Below are 23,113 nucleotides of genomic sequence, written 5' to 3'. Positions count from 1 at the left end.
CTGTATATACAGTAAGATTCACAGTCCTCACCGTCAACGGCGCCATGGTATTAACCCTTTCAATGACGGTGAGGACTGTCAACGGCGGCAGAACAGTTAACACCTCTAAAATGGCAAATTAAACATTGGCCAAATTGTCAAATATATAGAGGCAGAAATTGTGAAAATAGCGCGATCTACATGCTCACAACGCCTCGCGTCGGCGATTCCTCCCCACACACGTTTCTGTGCTGTCACTGCCTAATCAGCTTTATTGTCACATCACAGGCGTACCAAAGTAAGGAAGTGGGTGAAATGCGTTTTCGTGCATAGCTCATACTGTTACACATACGTACATACTGACTCACCAGCCAGTGAGGAACAGGGACGTGCAGAGAATGTTAGAGAGGCAGGGGCCCTAGAGCGTCGGCTATTTTCTGTGATTGATATACCACATTGAACTAAGCATAACCAAGTCAATACTGGAGATGTGGCGTACGGCATGGATTTCTACACAGAGAGGGCAATTTTTTTTTTCAAAATAATATTCTGCATTCAAGTTTCAGGAGAGTTTGGACAAGGCAATTCTCTTGAATGCTGCCTTCAGGTATAGCATGGAAAGAGGGCATTTGGCTCCATAGTGAAAACTGCATTCATGGTCTGGAGAGGGCACTTTTTACAGACGGATAAAAGGGCAGGGGCTCAAGCCCCCTTTCATGGCGAGGCCCCCACCAGGAGCATGCAGAGCCTTCATTCTACACCACCCGAATCCCGCTCCCTGCTGCCGCCCCAACCCGTAGGAGCTCAATTATCACCCTCCCCCGCCCGGCTTCCCTACCCCGAACACGGGCCAATTGTGTTTGCATAGACGCCCGACAAAGCCGGATGCACCACGGTGGATTTCGAACCCACAACCTCCTTATTTATTTTAACCCATTTAGGCCTAGAATTATTGAATGCTTTAACCACTGAAAAATAGCAGATATACAAGCTTGTAGATCTGCTATTTTTGGAAAAAGTTGTGAAAATGTGTGCAAATCATTGAATATATGTATTTTCAAAGCGAACGTTTGTAACTAAAATTTTGCTTCTGGGTGGTCCCTGGAACTAAATATTTTGAGATGGGGGTCCGTGGCCAAATACCACTGACATAGTGGTCTCTCAAGAACAGACTAACTGAGCTCCAGTTAAGTGAGAAGGACCTTTTCTTTGACGATGGCTAGCCAGATTGCTGACATAGAAACATAGTTTTTTCAAAAAACCTTAGAAGGATTCAAAAGACACTTATAGAATCGGGTCAAAACTCAAATTTTCAAGATTTTTCAAAAATAGCAGATCTACAAGCTCGCAGCATGGCTTCATGACAAAGCCGGATGCACCACGGTGGATTTCGGACCCCACAACCTCCTCATTTATTTTATTATTTATATTATTTCAATAACTTCAATTAGAAACTCTTTTAAAAAACGTTCCAAAGTATTCCATAGGCTACATAAAATCAAAAAAATAAAACAATTGCCATGAATAAATACAAATTAAAAACATTTAAGAAGTAGTAATAATAGCAGATCCACAAGCTTGCAACGAGGCACAAAACGATGTGTTGTGTGTCGCTAGTTTGGGTCCTGGGCAAACGTCTCATTTCTCTTTTGGGCCTTTAGCTAAAACACAATTAGGAACCACTGATTTCAACAAACAAACAAAGAAACAAATACTTTTTTCTTAACCACTTAAAGGGGAACAACACAGGCTGATTTTGTAGTCTGTTTACCACTTCAGGTTAAAAAAAACTACAGAAGCATAAAAACATGGCAGGCTACATCACACTGACCTTAAAGTACACAGTGATGTTAAGCATCACAGCTGCAGCTAATCAAAGTAATAATGGGTATGTTTAGACAAACCTATGAAAACATATATTCAAAGACCATGTAGGCAGGAAATAGGCAGTATAATGGTTATTGTTAAAAGTTGTTTCAAAGTCAATAAAACATACGTGCCGTTTTTTTTTCTGTAGGCCTGGGGGAGTGTCCACTAAAGGCAGCGAAATAATTGTTCTAGACACAAGATGGTATAGCATCAGAAAAACGGATGGTTCCTGGCCAACAATCGTCATGCAATTGGTGCAGCTGTGCTGCTTACTAGTCTGCCATGTTTTTAATGTGATGTTGTTTTTAACATGAACAGCAAAACAAACTCCAAATCAGAGAGAGAGAGAGAGAGAGAGAGAGAGAGAGAGAGAGAGAGAGAGAGAGAGAGAGAGAGAAAGAGAGAGAGGGAGAGAGAGAGAGAGAGAGAGAGAGAGAGAGAGAGAGAGAGAGAGAGAGAGAAAGAGAGAGAGAGAGAGAGAGAGAGAGAGAGAGAGAGAGAGGCATGTTCTCACCTGAACTTGATTTTGTTGAGGATGGTTTTGGCCTCTTCGTACGTCACTCCTATCAAGGACTCCTTGTTGATGGCAATGAGCTGGTCACCGGGCCTCAGTCGCCCATCCTGTAAAAAAAAAAAAAAAAAAAAACATACAGAAAACCAGCAGATTTGTATTCATCCTTTTGCAGCTAATGCTAACGCTAATGTCTTTGCAAACGCTATCAAACGCTAAGGCTAAGGTGTCATACGAGCGAATTACTTATGGCAGCTACTAGGTACAGATACGTTGAAGGCAGTGAGTGTCCTGACGTCTCACTACTCTGACTACGTGACTACGCGTGCACTATAGGTTTAGAGATAGGGTAATGGGGAGAGTCGGACGAACTTAACGTCGGAGTAATGAGATGTTGGAATGGAACAACGCTACACACCCCAGATAATAGTCCACTTGCCAGAATCTGAACCCTGGCATATTGAGTACACCAAGGTTTTATGTTAGAAATGTTGAGTGTGGGTTCCCAGCATTTAGAAACTGCCGGATGCTAACTTGCATATGTTGAGCAATTTTCATAATTTGCATAATTCTATTTATTTAGCATAATCCCCCATAGTAATGGATAATATGTCAAAAACTGATTGGCTGATTTGAACAATATTGGAGTGGTTTTGGGGGTTATTGAGAATGCTGAATCCATTTCTGACATTTTCTAAATTCAAAATGGCCATATACAACATAAAAAAGTATCAAAATCACCCCACTTTAAGTTGGTATAAGGCCATTCACGGTTTAAAACGGCCATTTTGAATTTAGAAAATGGATTCAGCATCCTCAACAACCCCCAAAACCACTCCAATATTGTTCAAATCGGCCAATCAGTTTTTGACATATTATCCATTATTATAGGGGATTGTGCTAATTAAAGCTAATTATGCAAATTATGAAAATTGCTCAACATAATTATGCAAGTTAGCATCCGGCAGTTTCTACATGCTGGGGACCCTTACTCAACATTTATAACATAAAACCTTGGTGTACTCAATATGTCCGGGTTCACAATGGGGCTCTATGGGCTGGCAAGTAGACTATAAGTAAGTAAGACAAGTAGATAAGTATCTTTCTCCCTCCCCTTATTATTATACGACTTCATACCACGCCCACAATACGAGTTGTGGGCGTGGTTAACTTCATGTGGGTGGTGCTAAGGTGCAGACCTTAGGGTGCGTTCGGAAATGCGCACTCAACGCACTGGTGTGCCATGTCGTCGTTTGTTTATCCGGTGCACTTGGTGCGTTGTCGTTTGGAAATCCAGTGCGCTGCGCACCGGGTGTGCTGAGTGCATGACTCTACTCAGAAGAAGGGGTTTGGCAGTGTGGTGCATCAGTGCGGTGTTTTGATTGGTTGGCGGTGTCTTGCGCTTCTCAGCTGTGAACATATGGCGTAGGAAATGATAACAAAATGCTTTATTGGTCCTTTGGGATGTTTACACGCATCAACGTGTAAACTAACAGCAGGTAGGCCAACGTTATGAACTAAATTGCCTATCAATGGCAACGTTACATTAGCAACTGCTGCTTTTCAGAACGTTTTCAGACTGAAAAAGCGCACAGCTGCCTCTTAACTGGTCGTTTGTAAATAAGCCACACTGAATGCACATCACCGACCACTGCACTCACTACACTGAGAGCACACCCGGTGCGCTTTTCCCAATGCACCCGTAGTATTCACCTTATACTGGCCCTTCTTGATGTCCATCAATCTTTTTTTTACATAGTAAGACATTATTTTATGAAATACACACATAATTGGTTTTGTTTGACTACTAATACTGTAGTTTCTACACACACACACACTGTATTTTCTGAGGCACAGTCCAGATATGAGTGGACAGGAGTCTTCTGCAGCAGCAACAACAACAACAACACGCCTTGGCACGAGGAACGGATCCTTCACAATATTAAACAGCTATAAAGCAACAACTCACTGCTTGTGCCAGGGAATAACTCTGAATGGAACCAATTTAACTCCCTTGGGGAAGGGGGGGGGGGGGGGGGTGGGGGGGGGCTGAGACAGACTGAGAGAGAGAGAGAGAGAGAGAGAGAGAGAGAGAGAGAGAGAGAGAGAGAGAGGGAGAAGGAGAGAGAGTCATAGTACTTGGAGTTATCTCCCTGACATCAGTATGTGTGTCCGTCTATAAATATCAGTGTACTGCATGGTACGGTATACTGCACAGCTGAAATACCGTTGGCACAAAGTACGTGGAGGCCAGCGCTATCACGACAGTACACATTACTGCAGTACTTTGTGTACAAACTGTAGGGTGGTTCATTAGCCATGTACACCTGTATGGTAGTGCAGTAGCCATGTACAAATCTAAGGTAGTGCAGTACCCATGTACACCTGTATGGTTACTAGTAGGGGTGTAACAATATAGTAACTGCAACGAAATATTATGTTTAACTTAACAAATTGAAGTATATGTGTCTCAATTTGGCTGAGAGCCAGTCATCTCGGGAATTGTCATTATTCCCTACAGCCTATATGACGTTTTTTTTTTTTTTTTCTCTAAAAAGATAATGCCACAACAGCATCTCATAATATCTAGGCTACATTTCACTTAAACGCCAGAGCTTAACTCTGCATATAAATAAGACTTTTTTTAATTAATGTGAGAGATCGGGACATAATTCTGTTGGTCCTCCCAGAATACAGCTAACATGCTAGTTTTCACCAGCCATTTGTAGCCAAATGCGGTAATATCGGCGCTCCATTACCTAGCGTTGCAAATCACAGTATTTATCCCGTTAATGTAGTGCCACGTATGTTCCAAATGAACCACGTTACGTTGTTATAATGATTTAATCTATTATTTATTTATTTATTATTCAGCCGTTGACTGTTCTTCTTCTCGACTTTTGGGGGAAAAATGATCAGTTTCCTGCCTGGACCGGATGGCGAGGAGTGTCCTTTGTCACTGGGTTAGCTTAGCTTTGACTTAGAGCAGTGTGTCATCGTAAACTATCTAGTTTTAACGTTCAGAGCGTTTTCTTTTTGGACAATAAAAACATTCACAGCCAGGAAAAAAATCCATCAGAAGGACACATGGAATGCTCGTTCACTCGCCGTCGGAAAATTGACTTATTAGACTATTCTAGATGACTGGCTGATGACTGGCTAACGGCTAACGCTAACGTTAGCTAGCGCTAGCTGCAGGCTAACGTAGGCATCTGTTGTATAAAACACGACCAAACTCTATTTTTGCTCTTCTACAAGCTCACAACGCGAGGCGGTTAAGCGTAGCCTGTAGATTGTGGTTCATTATCAGAGTCAGATGATCCTTCAATCTGACTGAAGTTACACAAACACTCGACTATGTTATATAAAGCACAGTTAGCACAGTTAGCCGACCCCAATTTCGATAGGGCACGAGTTCTGGTGTTGCGCACGTGCATTTCCGTAGAGCAACGTAGAGTAGACAAAAACTGTGCCCCATAGAACTTTGTGCCTCTATAGGAAGAAAACTTAAAAGTATCAGTACTAATAGGCAGTTGCCTACTGCAATTTATACTCTGTTACAAGTAGAAGTCCGGTATTAAATAAATATATATTTTAAAATAGCAGATCTACAAGCTCACAATGTGAGCTATTTTCAAATGGCCAAAATGTGTATAGGCTACAATTTGGACTATTAAAATAAAAATCTACAAAGCAATAACTAAAGTTTAAAACATACATAAACCACTTTAGCCCTATGTTATACCAAGGCTATTTAAAAATAGCCGATCTACAAGCTCACAGCGCATTGCGGTGCGACGTGTTGTGAGCTTGTAGATCTGCTATTTTCAAACATTTTGTACTTTTACTTTTGGTACTTTAAGTACATTTGGATACCAATACTTTTGTACTTTTACTCAAGTACATTTTTAATTCTGGACTTTTACTTGTAACAGAGTGATTCTACATTGCAGAATTGATACTTTTACTTAATTATAAAATGTAGGTACTTTTTCCACCACTGTGTAAACGTTTGTGTTCTCATGCCAATAAAGCTTCTTTGAATTGAAGATTGAATTGAAGATTACTCCCCATGTGGCGGAGTCAGGTCATTGCAGGTTAGAAATGTATTTAAAACTTGAATATCTCAAAAGTCCTATTTCAGCATGGCATCATTCTATAAGCCATATCTTCAAAACTGTTGGGTCAATCTCCACAACCAATATATCATGTTGTAGCTATGATCCCCAGCTTTCAAATGAAATGAAAAAATGAAAATGAAAAAAATTGCAATGACTGGCTCTCAGTGAGATTGGGACACATATAGAAATGAAAACAGCTAAAATCGAATTGTATAGTTTGATTTTGTATTGTATCGAATCGGCAGTGCAAATAATCGATTGTATTTAACATTTTTAAGAAGAACATTTTTAAAGCAGTTTAATTACTTTTCCTTTCCATATAGCTACACTGGTCTATCGATAAATGTGTGTAATCATGTCAAGGTGCAGGTTTGTCAATATACAATGTCCATGTATTTGGCAGATAATCACAGTGTTTACTTATTTATATCGATAATAATACATGTTTCCCTTAAAAACTGCACTATCCACACTTTTCACACAGATTTAATTTCTTTGCTAAATAGTTACTATAGCGATTTTAAATCATTGAATCGAATCGTATCATATCACCATGAATGAACCAATATCGCCCATGTATCGTATCGTCAACCATGCATTGTGATATGTATCGTTACACCCCTAGTTATTAGGGTAGTTCGTTACCCATGTACAACTAGGGTAGGGTTAGCCTGGTTCCAGCCCATAGACCGCCCACTCTCAGAGTGGAGTGTTTCTCTGGTCTGGTGTTGAATGAATGAATCTGCAGTTTACCGATCCGAAATTTGCGGCTCCTCCAATGAGCGCAGGGGGTGGGGGTGGGGGTGGGTCTAACGAATATCCAATCCGTGCAGCAGTTGAAACGATTACGTTTCAGGGAGAGCACACACACACACACACACACACACACACACACACACACACACACACACACACACACACACACACACACACACACACACACACACACACACACACCAGGCAGCAGTGGCACACACACACATACACACACGCCATAGGCGGCGGGTGAGCCAAACGTTTGGAGAGGCTATGTTAGCCTTTTTTTTTTCAATACTAAACAACATCTTGGATCCAAATATTGTATTTTTACTCCACTACAATTATATGAAAACATAGCTACTAGTTACTTTGCAGATGTAAATTATTATAAAATATTTTGCCTTTTTGCCCCGTTTTATAGACTATTTGAAAATAGCCAATCTACAAGCGCGTCGCGCTGCGCTGTGACACGTTGTGAGCTTATTTTGATGCCATCACTTTCGTAGCCTACTTTTACCCAAGTGCATTTTGAATTCCGGACTTTAACTTGTAACAAAGTGTTTCAATAATGCAGTATTGATACTTTTACCTAAGTAAAAAATCGGAGTACGTTTTCCTCCACTGAGAACGGAGAGACAGAGACAGAGACTAGAAAGCGCTCTATGAGTTTGATCACATCAGCTGCAGCCCATCATGATCAAGCCTAATTTATCTCCGTCCCGCGATGATGTTGCGTGTAGAGAATAGCAGACCTCCAAGCTCAGAGTCACACCAGGCACATCCGCGACGCGATGTGTGTGTAGGATACTGTATGACTGAAGCTTGTACAGCCAGCTGTTCTCAGCGCCGCCGTCTATATAATGCTGCGTCCGTACTTTATATTAGGCTATAGCCTATATCATTTGGAAAATACCCAGCAGCATTTGGGAAGGCACAGCCTCCCCTAGCCTTCATGTTACTGATCGCAGTTCTGTGTGGAAGCAGTCACTTGCACAGGCACACACACACGCTGCGATTGGCAGAAGTTCAGAACATTGAGCTTGTAGATACATTTGTATGACCTTCTCTGACCTCGAAGTTTAAATCCTTTGAAGTTCGATTCTGCTTTTCAATAGGAATGGAGTGGTTTCTTGCCATTTGCGGGTTTCTGCAAAAATGCGCTCCATTCTCCATAAGCAATTAGAAAGGCATTTGCAGGAAATGTTCTGGAAAAGTGCATTAAAGCCTGAAGACTGGAAATGGCTGTAAAGGTACAATATTTGCCTCCGAGATGTAGTGGAGTAGAAGTAAAAGTAGTCTACTGAAAGTTGGAGATACTCTAGTAAAGTAACAGCACCTCAAAATGTTATTTGAGTACAGTACTTGAGTAAATGTATTACTTTACACCACTGGCAAAGACAGAGAGAATAGTATGTTTCTTTTTTTTTTTTTTTTTTCTGCTCATGTAGAGAGGAACAGGAGCAGGGGCATCACAAGGGGGGGAAAAGTGGGACTGAGTTACTAGGGACCAAGGTGAAGGGGCCTTCATTATTTTATACTTTAGCTATTGAGAAATAGCAGATATACAAGCTCTCAGTGTGGCACCAAGTGCCGTGCTGTGAGATTGTAGATCTGCTATTTTTGCTGCTAACGTGTGCAAATCTTTGAATATATGTATTTCAGTTGTAACTCAAATTTTGCTTCTTGGGGGTCCCTGGAACTAAATATTTTGAGATGGGGGTCCGTTGGGGGGTCCGTTTGGGGGTCCTTCACATGAAAAAGTTTGAGCACCACTGATATAGAAACATATGTTTTTCCCAAAAAAAACTTGAAAGAATTTTCACGATTTTTCAAAAATAGCAGATCTACAAGCTCGCAGTGAGCTATTTTTCCATAGTTAAAGCGTCAAATAACTAGGGCCCAGAATTCGGTGTGACGACCCCTGAACAGGAACACAGCACATTCTGCTGACAGAAAAAAAAAAAAAAAAAAAGAAAAAAAAAAAGAAAAGGCTGATTATCCAGATCTTTATTTCAAAGTGTAAGACACTATTGATTTCCAAACGCAGGAAGGCCTTTTATCTCCACGGCAGATGGAGCTTCTTGGGCGAAGAGGACCTTTTCTAAATCCCACTGGTATGACAGGACCTTTCCAGAGGGCACACTCTTTGAAAGAAACCCAGCATTTTTTTCCCTCCTGTGACATTCATGGAATAAAGGTCTCAAACACCACGGCCGGCCATTTGGATTGCCCACAGTCTAATGCGACTTTATCGCGGTTAAAGGGATATTCCACTTTAAAAAAAAACTTTTGGTCATTTTATCGTCTAATCAGGCTTTTATGAACACCCTGGACAGTTTTTGATTTGCTTCATTCAATATTTAGATATTTGATGTAAATGTTACCAGGGCCTCTCCCCATACACACCCATTGTAACTTCAAACTCAATTTTAACCATGATAGATTCATTAAAAACACCCATCATTTTTTCTGGTGAGCAGGCCGTGTTTTTTCAATAACTTTTTTTCGTTTATTTTCAATAAAATATTATTGTATTTAATTTTTTCCATTTTCCCAAAGAATTATTAAAAATATAAGAAAAAAGTTATTGAAAAAACACGGTCTGCCCTGGGCCTTAGATTAGACGATAAAATTACCAAAACTTTTTTTTGTTTTTTTTTTTTAAAGTGGAATATCCCTTTAACTCTTTGCTTTCTCCTCAAACATGTGGGCCACTGGTGGACTACAAGGGAATTGCAAGTGGGTCCCCCAATAAATGGCAAATCACTAAAGATTTTACTACTAGTAATAATAATAATAATTAATATAAGTTTAGTAATAATAACTAGAGATACTGTTCTTACGAAACAGTGTGGGCTCGCTCGTGACTATATTCTACGCTGTCATGTGAAGCTCAACCAATACTCCAGCTAACACCACTCCCAGATTGTCCACACCTCAATTGCACCTCATTGGCTTGTACTGTCTGCGACGGAACTCACGCGGCAGAACTCACGTGACGGAACTCACTCTGTAAATAATGAAGATAACATAGTTTTCTCGCCTTTCAGGCGAGCCCACAATAATGATGTAAACAATAATTTTTTTCTTTAAAACCTTGAAATGTATTTGCATAATGATGATACAAAAAAACAAAACGATGATCATTAAAATGAACAATCCTCTGAAAATGCACGCCCATCTGACAACTTAAATTGTAAATAATAGAAAAGATACAATACAGCATGTGCCTATGCGATGGAATGGAATAACAGTATAACACGTTTGAAAATTGACATACTCAAGTCAAGTAAAACTACGTTTTGGAAAGTATAGCATTATTAAATATGTCAGTAATTTGGTTACACATCGAGTAAAAATCGCTTTGTGCCACGCAGTGAGGTTGAAGATTGGATATTTTCACTACTTCGTAAATGTGTTTGTTTTCTAATTTATGGAGTTTCTTACATTTTTCATTGATTTCTTCATGAAATTGCTGAGAAAAATCATTGAATTTTGTTTTTAATTCATAGTAAAAAAAAAATGCTTTTTTGGGGATGTTTTCTGAAAATATTTTGAATAATAATCCTTAACACATCTGGTGCCAGCCCCGAGTTTCCCGAGTTTGTATTGGTACCAACGCTGTGCCAACCCCGAGTTTCCCGAGTTTGGTCCGTTTTTGAAAAAAAAAAGAAAAAAAAAAAAAACGTTTTCAAATTTTTTTTTTCAAATTTTTTTTGGGACCTCCAGAAATGTGTTAGGCATGATCGCGATCGCGAAATTGCATGTTTACCCCCATACCAACCCATTCTTTCAAACATGGCAGCCATGTTTGTTTACATCTGAAGAAAACATAATGGCTGATAAATCATGAATGCCTGAACGGATTTCCAAGCGGATTTCTTTGTTTGAAAGCTGTGAACAGTGGGCACACACGTGGTGCATCATCTAGGCAGGGGCGTGCACTTTTTACACAATTGCGCAATTACATGGAAGTCTATGGTAACCATGGCAACGTGGGACATTGAAGAGAAAAAATCATAGCAACATAAGTGTTAAAAAACTAAATGCAGGAAACAGAAAAACAAAGGGACTCATACAAATCAGTCTGCAATCCACAAATGGGTCCTCCCGACCTACTGTTTGGAAAACAAGAAAGAGTGTCCTTGAGTATATAAGACAACTGAGCGCTCCCCACTCCCAGGGCGCTGTATTAATAGAGCCCTGCCGCTGCTGGAAGAGCCAGCGTGGACATGCAGAGGACAAAGGACCAAGTCGCTCGCTGCCAGGGCCGTCACAAGGGGGGGAAAACTGGGACTGAGTAAAGCCCTTTGCACACAGGACAGTTGCGTTTTTTTCGTTTGCGGCATGAATAAAACGCATTGGATTTGGTGTGCAAGGCTGTGCGGAATCGGCGCTGCGGATCCAAAAAGGAGTCATAAAAGGAGTGATGAGTTTTTTACCTGGTTCGATCGAGAAAAAAACGCACAGCGGCAGCCACTCGTCGCACGGCTAATTCGGAGCCGGTGTGCATGAGGTCATAGAGAATCATTGTTTTCTTTTCAAAAAATTATATTGTCCGTTTTATCCGTGCGGTTAAACGCGCCTGTGTGCAAAGGGCTTTACTAGGGCCCAAGGTGGAGGGGCCTTAATTATGTTGAAAAATAGCAGATATACAAGCTCACAGCTTGTAGATCTGCTATTTTTGAAAAAGTCGTGAAAATGTGTGCAAATCTTTTGAATGTATGTATTTTTTAAGCGAACATTTGTAACTCAAATGTTGCTTCTGGGTGGTCCCTGGAACTAAATATTTTGAGATGGGAAACATAGGCTTTTCAGAAAACCTTGGAAGGATTTGAAACATTCAAAGACGTGCACGCATTTTCACGATTTTTCACAAAATAGCAGATCTACAAGCTCGCAGCGCGGCAAACAGTGCCACGCTGCGCAATTCACAAAGCGTAATTCCTGGTCAAAATGGGTTAATCCCCCTCCCCCTATGAAGAACATTCATGGGGGGGGGGGCCCGCAGTGAATCCTCGTACCCAGGGCCCAGAATTTGGTGCGACGCCCCTGCTCACTGCTCCCGGGTGGAAAGCTTGTAGGTCCAAAACAGTACATTTTGTGTAGTTAAAAATAGCTATATAACTAGAAAGATTGCAAGTGTGGTTGCAGTGAGACGAGTCACAAGGAATTCACCGGGAACTGAATTTTGTCTTACCATTTGTTGCCACCGTTGGTCGCATTTACTATGAAAACCTGCAACTCATGTGCATCAGTCAGTCACGCCTCATGTCACACTCCGTGACAGTATGGCCAAGGCCAAGACAGAATTAATTTGCAAGTGTGACTCGCTTCACGGAAACCACAATGAATGAATGAATCAATGAATCAATGAATCAATGAATGAATCAATCAATCAATCAATCAATCAATTAATTAATTATGTTCATGTCCCTTTCACGGCCATATATGGAGATCCCTGAAGTCATCAATATTAAGCCCATATCAATAAATATGCCCATAAATGGCCTTTATGGACATATATTGTGTCAGTCTCGACGTAAGTCACAATTTCAAATGAATTCCATCCTTACAAAACAGTCCATTGGTGTAGCCGACTTTAATATTCTTTGCTATTCTAAAGAAAAAACGACAAGTGCACCCCGCTTAATATTGACTCTAGATTCTAGTTTAATGACTTGCGAGATTAGCCTGACACTCTGAATTGACATTTCGTTTCACTCCATTATTCAGTCTGAACGTGCTTTCACCCACAGCAGTTTCTGGGATGGGCGTTGCCAAAGAGGCAGTCTTCTGTGATTGGTTCACCGCCTGACCAATCACAACAGTAGCAAAGCAGAGGATGTAGTGTTGTTATAGCCTGTTGCTAACTACTTGCTAACCAAAGAAACAAGCAGAATAGGAGCACTACGAACTAGTAATCAAACACAACATAACATGTCTGCTTCTGATGTTTCATAGCGAGATTGATACGATCGCTTGTTACTTCAACAGGCAACACGATTTTTATGTTTGGGAATGTGTGGTTCGGTGCGGCGGTTGCGCTGGGTTACTTGGAATCGCACATGAGTTCTGGGAAATCCCCACCCACGCTGCTCACAAGCCCCGACATCATCGAGTTGAAGCAGTGCTGATTCGCAGTGCGGATTTCCAAACGAGGAAAACCTCGTCAATGAGAGCACTTCCAGACCATTGAATCACCAATCTTTTTTTAAAGGGGTGTGGCTAGCGATTCAGGGTCTGGAACCAGGCTACTGCAAGACCTTTTTAACACCCAAGGAGCCAAACTCGTTCAGTAACGAGATACGGCCACTGGAGGTCGCTCTGCCAAAAAAGGGTTAATGGTGCAGCATGCGCATGTTGTGTTGTCTGTGAAAGACCCTGGTCCATACGTCATAACATGGCTCGCAGAGAAGCAAAATGGCGCGTCTAGGCTGCATTGATTTCTATTCTATGCTGAAACATAAAAAGGGCTTTATCTCTGAATAAGGTGCAAAGAACGCCAGGGAAGCAGAGATCTGCCTGTTTTCACTGCGACACTTTACCGCAATGGTAGGCCCCAGTTTGGATTTTAGTTTCGCGAGCGTTTGTAAACAAATGGATTATCCTCCTCAATCGTCAGTGGACACTCACGTGCACACGCACGAAGCTTCCGAGGCTCTTCAAAATTAAAGCGTAAGTGAACAACGGCAGCAGCAACAGCTAGAAATGTTAGAAACCTTGGCTTCCCATGTGTTAATACAAATTGGTCAAATCGGTGAACATACCTATAAGAGAGAGGCAAGCATTTGTGAGAACAGCCGAACTACAAACTCACAACGCCTCGCTATACCAGTGCTTCCCAAACGTTGGTACTCAAAGATGAATTATGCAGAGGAAAGATTATTCTTCTAGTATCAGTGTAGTACCCGGTAGCAGTCTCCTCCGGACAGGACCTCCTGGATGAAGACGGCGGGTCCATCGGATCGGTTGGTTCCTCCTCCGATGGTGATGCCCAGAGTGCTGGAGCGGGTTACTGAGATCAGCTGGATCACCCCCTCCCCTGGGTGGCTGACAACACACACACACACACACACACACACACACACACACACACACACACACACACACACACACACACAGGGACGTGCAGAGAATTTTAGAGAGGCAGGGGCTGACATTTCTAAAAGGGCCTCTGGGTGAAAATATCGAAAATAGCCGACGTCGAAGCTCACAACGTGTCGCAACGTGGCGCGTTGTGTGCCCCTCGAAAAATGACATGCCCAAACGGCCACAGTGGTATAAAATAGGGTGTATGTTTTATAATATTTGGTTTGTTTGGAATGGATAGGGGCAACGGTGGCGGAGATAAGAGTAGGGGCAAAAGTGTGACTTTACGTGACGGACAGGCGGACAGCCGGTGGAGCTTTTCATAATAACTTGCGACCTGACGGTCGGTCGCAATAAGATGCTGCATGCATCTCTTGAATGCTGTCTTCAGGTATGGTTGTGACCGTCAGGTTGCAGTTACTATCAAAACCTCCACCAGCTGTCAGTCTGTCAGTCACACGTCACACGTCACACTTTACTCATATCTCCGCCACCGTTGCCCCGATCCATGCCAAACTTTTCACACACACTCCTTGGCTGCCAAACCACAACCCCTCATTTCTCACATTGTCCTCTTCTAGAGCCACCATGAGGCCAATTCTTGCAAAACACATTTTTGGACACTGCTCCTACAAATTTTGTACTAAAATCACGCAAAGCGGTACACAGTATCTCTAAAGTCATGTCATCAACATGGATCTGTCCCATTTACCATATTCCCTCCTGATGTTTGTGTATGCGACATGACAGTCGCTTATCTCCAGATTAGGGAGTCTTACTGGTAAAGTAAAAACTGCACCCATGGTCTCAAAAGGGCAGTTTTGCCTGATGTCCATGTGTGCACGTGCCTGACGCACACACACACAAAAGGCAGTGAACACTGAATCTGATGACGCGTTTAAAAAAGAAGGCACACACATCTATCATCTTACAGCTACAATAGCTGCTATATTTATGGGAAATTTACATTCCAAAGTAGAATCCTTAAAACTGTTATTTTGTCTGGATCCACATCTGTGTATCCTATGCAGAGGTGTTCCTTTACATTTCAAATGGTAAAATCAATTTTGAAATGAAATCAGGAAGTTGACAGTTCGAGCAAAGACAAACCACAACAAAAGTGTTCTATATAGAGGGTATGCGTGTGACACCATCATCATATGATGGTGTCACAAAAAAAAACTACTTTTTGGCCTTGACAGCCCATACATTCAAAATTAAATGTCCTATCTGATTGCATTAAACAACATTAAACAACATTAAGCTAACTTTGCCACTCGATTTTCAATGTATGCATGCAAATACCCTCTATTGTCAGAATCCGCTTTGCTTGTGCCAGTTCCACGCGTGTTTCTACCAGAGCGATCGCCATACGTTTCATGCGGTGTAGTGTGTGCGTGTGTGCGTGCATGCATGCGTTCGTTCGTGCTTGTATGTGTGTGTGTGTGTGTGTGTGTGTGTGTCTACCTGCATGAACACCATATGTTTCAAGTGGTGTTGTACGTGTGTGTGTGTGTGTGTGTGTGTGTGTGTGTGTGTGTGTGTGTGTGTGTGTGTGTGTGTGTGTGTGTGTGTGTGTGTGTATCTACCTGCATGAACACCTTATGTTTCCAGTGGTGCACACACATATATGTGTGCGTGCGTGCGTGCGTGCGTGCGTGCGTGCGTGCGTGCGTGCGTGTCTACCTCCTGCGTGAGCGCCTCATGGTTCCGGAGATGTTGTAACTGCTCTACGTGCATTCATGCGTGCTTGGGTGTGTGTGTGCGTGCGTGCGTGCGTGCGTGCGTGCGTGCGTGTGTGCGTGCGTGCGTGTATGTGTGTGTCTACCTGCGTGAGCGCCTCATGGTAGCGGTGGTGTTGTACATGTGTGTGTGTGTGTGTGTGCGTGCGTGCGTGCGTGCGTGCGTGCGTGCGTGCGTGCGTGTGTCTACCTGCGTGAGCGCCTCATGGTAGCGGTGGTGTTGTACATGCTCTGGGAGCCCGCTGGGCTCAGCATCAGAGGACTCTGGGAGCGCGACGAGGAGCCAGATGACGTGCTGTCCAGCGGCCTGCCCCCTGCTGGTTGGGAGACACACAACAACGCAAACACATGTAAATAAATAGCTTTACTGTAGGCCTATGCTCTGTTCCACTTTTGCTTTGGCAAATATATACATTATGTTTTAAAGCAGGGTTCTTCAACGTTTTCAGGCCAAGGACCCCTTAGTTGAGAGAGAGATGAAGCAGGGACCCCCACAACCTCTTCATCCATATAGTTCCATCGCTATTTTGGATTCATGTAAATTTGTGTTTCAGATATTTAACCACTTGACCATTTAATTATGTACTTAGTCTGCTCTTTTTCACCTCAACACCAAACCTCTTTGCCGGAAATAGCCAATCTACAAGCTCACAATACCTCGCGCTGCGAGAGCTTGTAGATCTGCTATTTTTGGCTGAAGTTCTCAGAATATGGACGCGAGGGTTCAAGGGGTTAAGAAAGGGGTGGAAAACTCGTTCCTATCACACAAAGATTTGGAGGACCCCCTGTAGTAACTCTGAGGACCCCCTAGGGCTAGGGGTCCCGGACCCCCTGTTGAAGACCCCTGTTTTAGAGAGAGAGAGAGAGAGAGAGAGAGAGAGAGAGAGAGAGAGAGAGAGAGAGACCATCAAATGACAATGCGGAAAACAACGTACCAAAACACGCAGTGAAAACACTTGAAGAAGAGAGAGAAAAACACGTTTCAAAGGTTAGCAACACTCATTAGCGCGTTCTTTTCAGAGAACATAGCGCGTCCCGGGGTGCGTAGCACATCAAAGGAAGTGTTTACATCCCCTTTGTCTCCGCCGTTCTTTTATTCTCTCTGCTTGCGCTGTCACCATTACACACGGCGGGAGAAAATCACACAGCACTGCCAAAGAATTATTGAATGCTTTAACTATTAAAAAATAGCAGATATACAAGCTCACAGCGCGGCACCGAGTGCCGCGTTGTGAGCTTGTAGATTTTTTAAAACAAGTGAAAATGTGTGCAACTCTATTATATTTTGCTTCTGGGTGGTCCCTGGAACTAAATATTTTGAGATGGGGGTCCGTGGCCAAATACATGTCATTTTGGGGGTCCTTCACATGAAAAGGTTTGAGAACCACTGACATAGTAGTCTCTCAAGAACAGACTAACTGAGCTCCAGTTAAGTGAGAAGGACCTTTTCTTTGACGATGGCTGGTCAGATTACTGACATATAAACCTGTCAGCAAACATCAAAAAAATCTTAGAAGGATTCAAAAGACACTTATAGAATCGGGTCAAAATTCAAATGTTCACGATTTTTCTAAATAGCAGATCTACAAGCTCGCAGGGTGGCACTCAGTGCCGTGCTGTGAGCTTGTATATCTGCTATTTTTCAATAGTTAGAGCATAAAATAATAATATGCAAAGCGTGAAAATGCGTGCAAATCTTTGAACATATGTATTTTTAAGCGAACTGGGGGGTTCGTGGAAATAAATATTTTGAGTTTTTTCGAAAAACCTTCAATTTTTCATGATTTTTCAAAGATAGCAGATCTACAAGCTCACAGTGCTCGGTGCCGCGCTGTGAGCTTGTAGATCTGCTATTTTTCAATAGTCAAATCACAAAATAATGCTTACAAAGCGTTCCCAGTCTAAATGGGTTGTGCACCCTGGGTGCATCTCTGGGAGTGTACAATTGGAACCATTTGTAAACTCTCATAGTTATGGGGGTCCTTGAAATGTCTCCACTATGTCCCCACTATGGCTGTGCATAGAGCTTATTTTAACGGGATTCTTGTGGCCAATATTAGTTTCATTCTCCTCGGGCGTCAGTTCAGAAAAAGGTAAGGTATGGCAACATGACTGGTGTCTTGCACCTTACAGGAATGATACATTTATTTTAAGAAGTTCCATTTTTTACTCCAAAAATTTCTACGGTTTCTTGGGCTGAATATGGCATAAACTTGGCATAATATAGTAAACGTGCCACAATTAACAATGATGAATTGCACCTGTGCAGCTGACCTGCGGAACCTGGGAATATACCATTCTGTCAAGATGGGGAGAACAAAAGTGTGGAGAATATAATTATAATACCTTGTTAAATCTTGCATGTGTAGTTATTTTTTAATATAAATTAACAACATAACCAGCACAGATAGACAAAGAGACATTCGTGGATTTATATTTTAAAGTAGCCTAACTTGTATTCTCCCCCCCTGGACCCAGGGTATGGCAGCTGCATACCCCTGCCATACCCAATTGACGCCCCTGGATGCAGAGACGACGACACGCCCCAAAGATTGAAGACCTGACGTGCTGCAGCACGGTTCGGCATCGGTCGCTGCACAAACCGCATTCAACTTCTCCTGCGTCTCAGACACAGTGCTTCCAGAGAGAATTAAGACCCTTAAAACTTTATGCACCTCCCCCCTCACACACACACACACACACACACGCACGTGCACACACGCACGCACGCGCACGCGCACACGCACACACACACACACACACACACACACACAGGGGCGTCGCACCAAATTCTGGGCCCTGGGTACAAGGATTCACTGCGGGCCCCCCGTGAATGTTAACCATTGAAAAATAGCAGATATAAAAGCTCACAGCGTGGCACCGAGTGCCGCACTGCGAGCATGTATATCTGCTATTTTTGAACATTTTAAAAATGTGTGCAAGAAACACATGTTTCTATCTCAGTGGTGCTCAAACTTTTTCATGTGAAGGACCCCCAAGATTATTTGTATTTTGCCACAGACCCCCATCTCAAAATATTTAGTGCCACCCAGAAGCAAAATTTTAGTTACAAATGTTCGCTTAAAAAAATACATATATTCAAAGATTTTCACACATTTTCACGACTTTTCAAAAATAGCAGATCTACAAACTTGCATCACGCTGTGAGCTTGTATATCTGCTATTTTTTTTCAATAGCTAAAGTTACTAGGGCCCCTCCACCTTGGGCCCTTGTAACTCAGACCCACTACCCCCCCCCCCCCCCCCCCCCTTGTGACACCTCTGCACACACACACACGCACGCGCGCACACACACACACACACACACACACACACACACACACACACACACACACACACACGCACACACGCACACACACACACACACACACACACACACACCCTGCAATGCCTCTCGTAAACTTGATCTGTGAAGAATAAACCAATATGCTGAGTGACTGCTGGGGAAGCCAAAAATCCCTCGCCGAGAAGCTAGTCTTTCATCCTCGGGTTATGTAATATTTTCTTTTTCTTTTTTTTTTTCATGCCCTTGAAATGAAGGGTAAAACCTGGCAGCTCGGCAGTAATTCAGTCTTCAAGCTGTATGCGTGCGGGCACAAAATAGATTCATCTCTGGAATGAGATGAGGGGGAGCCTAATGCTCGCAATATTTACTAATGGGATTTTCCGTGTGTTTTAAAAAAACGGGCCGGGCTATCTGAAATTGAGCAAAACATTAACGTGGTTTAGATGTATTTATTTTATTTTATTTAAAGGGGTACTGTCACCTAAAGGTGTACTGTCACCTTAAGAAGTCATCTTAAAATATAAGTTAATATTTTTATGATGTCATTGTGGGAATGCGCAATTATAAGCCAACCAAATTAATTGACTGTACTTAGACTACTTACTGTACTGGTCAGCTGTTGTTGGGGAGCGAGGGGCAGATTACACTGTGACATGAGTTTCAGACTATTTCAGACCGGTTACAGAGAGACCACGTGGCCTACTGTATCATACTATTATAATTTCGGGGCATGTCAGCGGGCCTTTAAGTTGTTAAAAGAGAACGTAATAACACTGAATTCCACAGTACATGTTTTTTTTTTCTTCTTTCTTTCTTGCCATACCCTAGCTTTTGCTGAACTGACGCCACTGCAACCTTCACCTGCTGTTCCTTATTCATTAGGGATGGGACGATAAGCGATATTATCGTTTATCGTGATAAAAAACACTCACGATAATCGTATCGTGGAGATTTAATGTATCGTGATATCGTCCTCCGTCATGCACTGGGATCAATTCACCTTTTATTTGACGAGCTGCATATCCGGTACCACTTAAACCCTCTATAATGATAAAAGGTACATAATATACGTACTTGATACAGTCCTTTTTTCACTCTCTATCAAACGTCGGTCCCATCCTCTTTTACAGTACACTTTTAGACATAATAAGACATAATAAGACAGAATAAAGCCATAATAAGAAATAATGTGCTGGTAATTAGCTAATATATTTTATTAGACAGAAACAAAGACAGAATAGTAGAAAGAGCGAATACATTCTCTGGCACCGTCACCTGCCACGGAACTGCAGCGGCAGACACTGCCGCACGACCGCTAGTTCGACCAGCAGTCGCAATGCATCGCCGGCGATAGGTCCAGCAGTCCCGCCAGTAGGACCGGCTCTTTCTACTATTCTGTCTTTGTTTCTGTCTAATAAAATATATTAGCTCAAATTACCAACACATTATTTCTTATTATGGCTTTATTCTGTCTTATTATGTCTTATTATTGTCTTAAAGTGTACTGTAAAAGAGGATGGGACCCAAACGTCTTTGCCAAAAAATAGCCGATCTACAAGCTCACAATGCCGAGCTTGTAGATCTGCTATTTTTTGGCAAATGTTCCACCCCAGGATAATGGATTTTGATTATCGCGATAATATCATAAATCGCGATTTCTTTTGTCACAATAATCGTGATATGACATTTTCATATCGTCCCATCCCTATAATGGATGCATCCCTGAACGCATCCAACTGAGGATACAGTCAATCCTGGGGAGAGCTGCCTCCGGTACTCGTCCCAGGCTGCATAAACACAGAGTTGATGTTTTGCTTTTAATTGTTTAATTGTTTCATTTGTGTCTTGTGATATTGATGAATTGTATGTACTCTATGTGTCTGGAATTACGTTTTAACTGAAATTGCTAAATTCCTATACAGCAGGGGTTTTCAAACCTTTTTGTCTCAGGGCACCCCTATGAATATTATTTTCATCCGAGGCACCCCCACATTATAATTTTCACTCCCAGCACCTTATATGTATAGCATATCGTCATTGTCGGGTGCAAACCTTGCATGTCCAAAACCGTTTTGTATTTATCATCTATAAAATGTACTAAACTAGTGAAAACAGACGATCTACAAGCACTGTGCGACAGTCTTATATGATGAAGCAGGGCTTTACTTTACCAAAAGACATATACATTTGAAACTTGGAGATACGAGGTTTCGGCCAGACAGTGACGATATTTTAGTGATTATGTTATAAGGGAAACGTTGAGATAATTGCCATTTTGGTTAGAACTGACTGAAAATATGTTTGTACTTCAAGTTTAAAATGATACTAAATATTTCTTCAAGTGTCCAAATAAATTCCAAATATTATCAAATGATCTCGCGGCACCCCTTGACTGCACCCCAGGGTGCCCCGTCACCCACTTTGAAAACCCCTGCTGTACAGAATGGTGTAAAAATTACAAGCACATAACATCATTATGCATAGATGATAGGCCTATGCGTTATGAATGCATATCATGCATGAGGATTTATTTAAAGCACATGGCGTGTGTAACACAGAATAACATATTCCTTTTGACACAAAACAATTAGGCTACTTTTGTTGGAAAGTACAAATGTGTTAGAAAAAATTGCAATATCAACAGTTACTTATATTTGAAATGACAAATTAAACTGTTTTGGAATTGCAAGCAAATAAAGCACTTGATATAATGTAGAGCAAAAGTAAATCAAATGCTGTATGTACCAAATATTCAAATATCAAATATCAAATTCTACAATTGCTTGTGTTCAGAGATGTGACTGTACTGTAAGTAAAAGTACAAGTACTACTGGGAAAAAAAAAAAACAACTTTGGTAAAAGTAAAAGTAATCATTCAAATAAAGTAGTCAAGTAAAAAGTACAGGCTTTGAAAAGCCTCTACTTCGTTACAGTTACAATGCACTTGTACTTTGTTACTTCCCATCTCTGCTTTAAATTGAATTAAACAAAGCGATAACTCATAACTAAACTACCAGAAAGATGATTAGAATGTTGGTGACATTTAATTTCTCTCTGTCAGTGCGCCTGAAAGTGTGTGGTTCATAATAGTGGGAATAAAAAAGAAAAAAGAGAGTACATGAATAATAAATCAAACGTGCCCTTTCCAAGCACAAGTATACACTTGTTAATTTTGTCTTGATTAAGTTTAGTCATAGTCTTTTGAATAAAATGTAATTTAGTTTTAGTCATATTTTGGTCACCTGAAATGTTTTAGTTAGTTTAGTTTTAGTGGACTGAATATCATAAGAATCTAGTCGACTAAATCTACAGTTGATTTTGAATGTACGAATGTATTTTGGCAATTGTTGAAGAAGTAGTGTCTAATTTTTCACCTGCACGCTGAAAATTCTACAAGCTCAAAACGCATCACAGTGCGACGCATTGTGAGCTTGTAGATCTGCTGTCTTTTAGTTCTACTGGATCTCGTCTTCTCCACAAAAGCATTTCTGTCTCTATCCGGAATCAATGGGGGCAAATGTATTTTAATCAATTAATTGTCTTAGGAATGCGAGAAAAACAAAAATATATATATATTATTGAACTCAAATATCCATGGGGTGAGTAATCGATAGAGAAAAGGCATTTTGGGGGTGAACTACTTCATTAATGATAACTCCAGTCTTTTCAGTACTTCCGCATTGGTTTCCTTCCAGGGACGTGCTGGCCATTGGGAAAAGCGGGACAACTCCCG

General features: G+C 41.6%; 1 protein-coding gene across 1 annotated transcript in view; it reads right to left on the bottom strand.

Moving 5' to 3' along the window:
• The window catches only part of LOC308283185 (syntaxin-binding protein 4), a gene marked incomplete at both ends in the record, with an annotated part of 314,024 nt that overhangs the window by 65,096 nt on the left and 225,815 nt on the right, over positions 1–23,113 (bottom strand). Inside the window, 3 exons of the mRNA XM_080723564.1 lie at positions 2,363–2,469; positions 14,151–14,292; positions 16,264–16,390. Of these exons, the coding sequence (XP_080579690.1) occupies positions 2,363–2,469; positions 14,151–14,292; positions 16,264–16,390 (376 nt within the window). The remainder of the gene's footprint in view (positions 1–2,362; positions 2,470–14,150; positions 14,293–16,263; positions 16,391–23,113) is intronic.

Source organism: Nannobrachium achirus, assembly GCF_963921795.1.
Source record: "Nannobrachium achirus genome assembly, chromosome: 4".
Taxonomy (NCBI): domain Eukaryota; kingdom Metazoa; phylum Chordata; class Actinopteri; order Myctophiformes; family Myctophidae; genus Nannobrachium; species Nannobrachium achirus.
The sequence above is the reverse complement of the archived record's forward strand: the minus strand, read 5'-3'. Positions and strand labels throughout refer to the sequence as shown.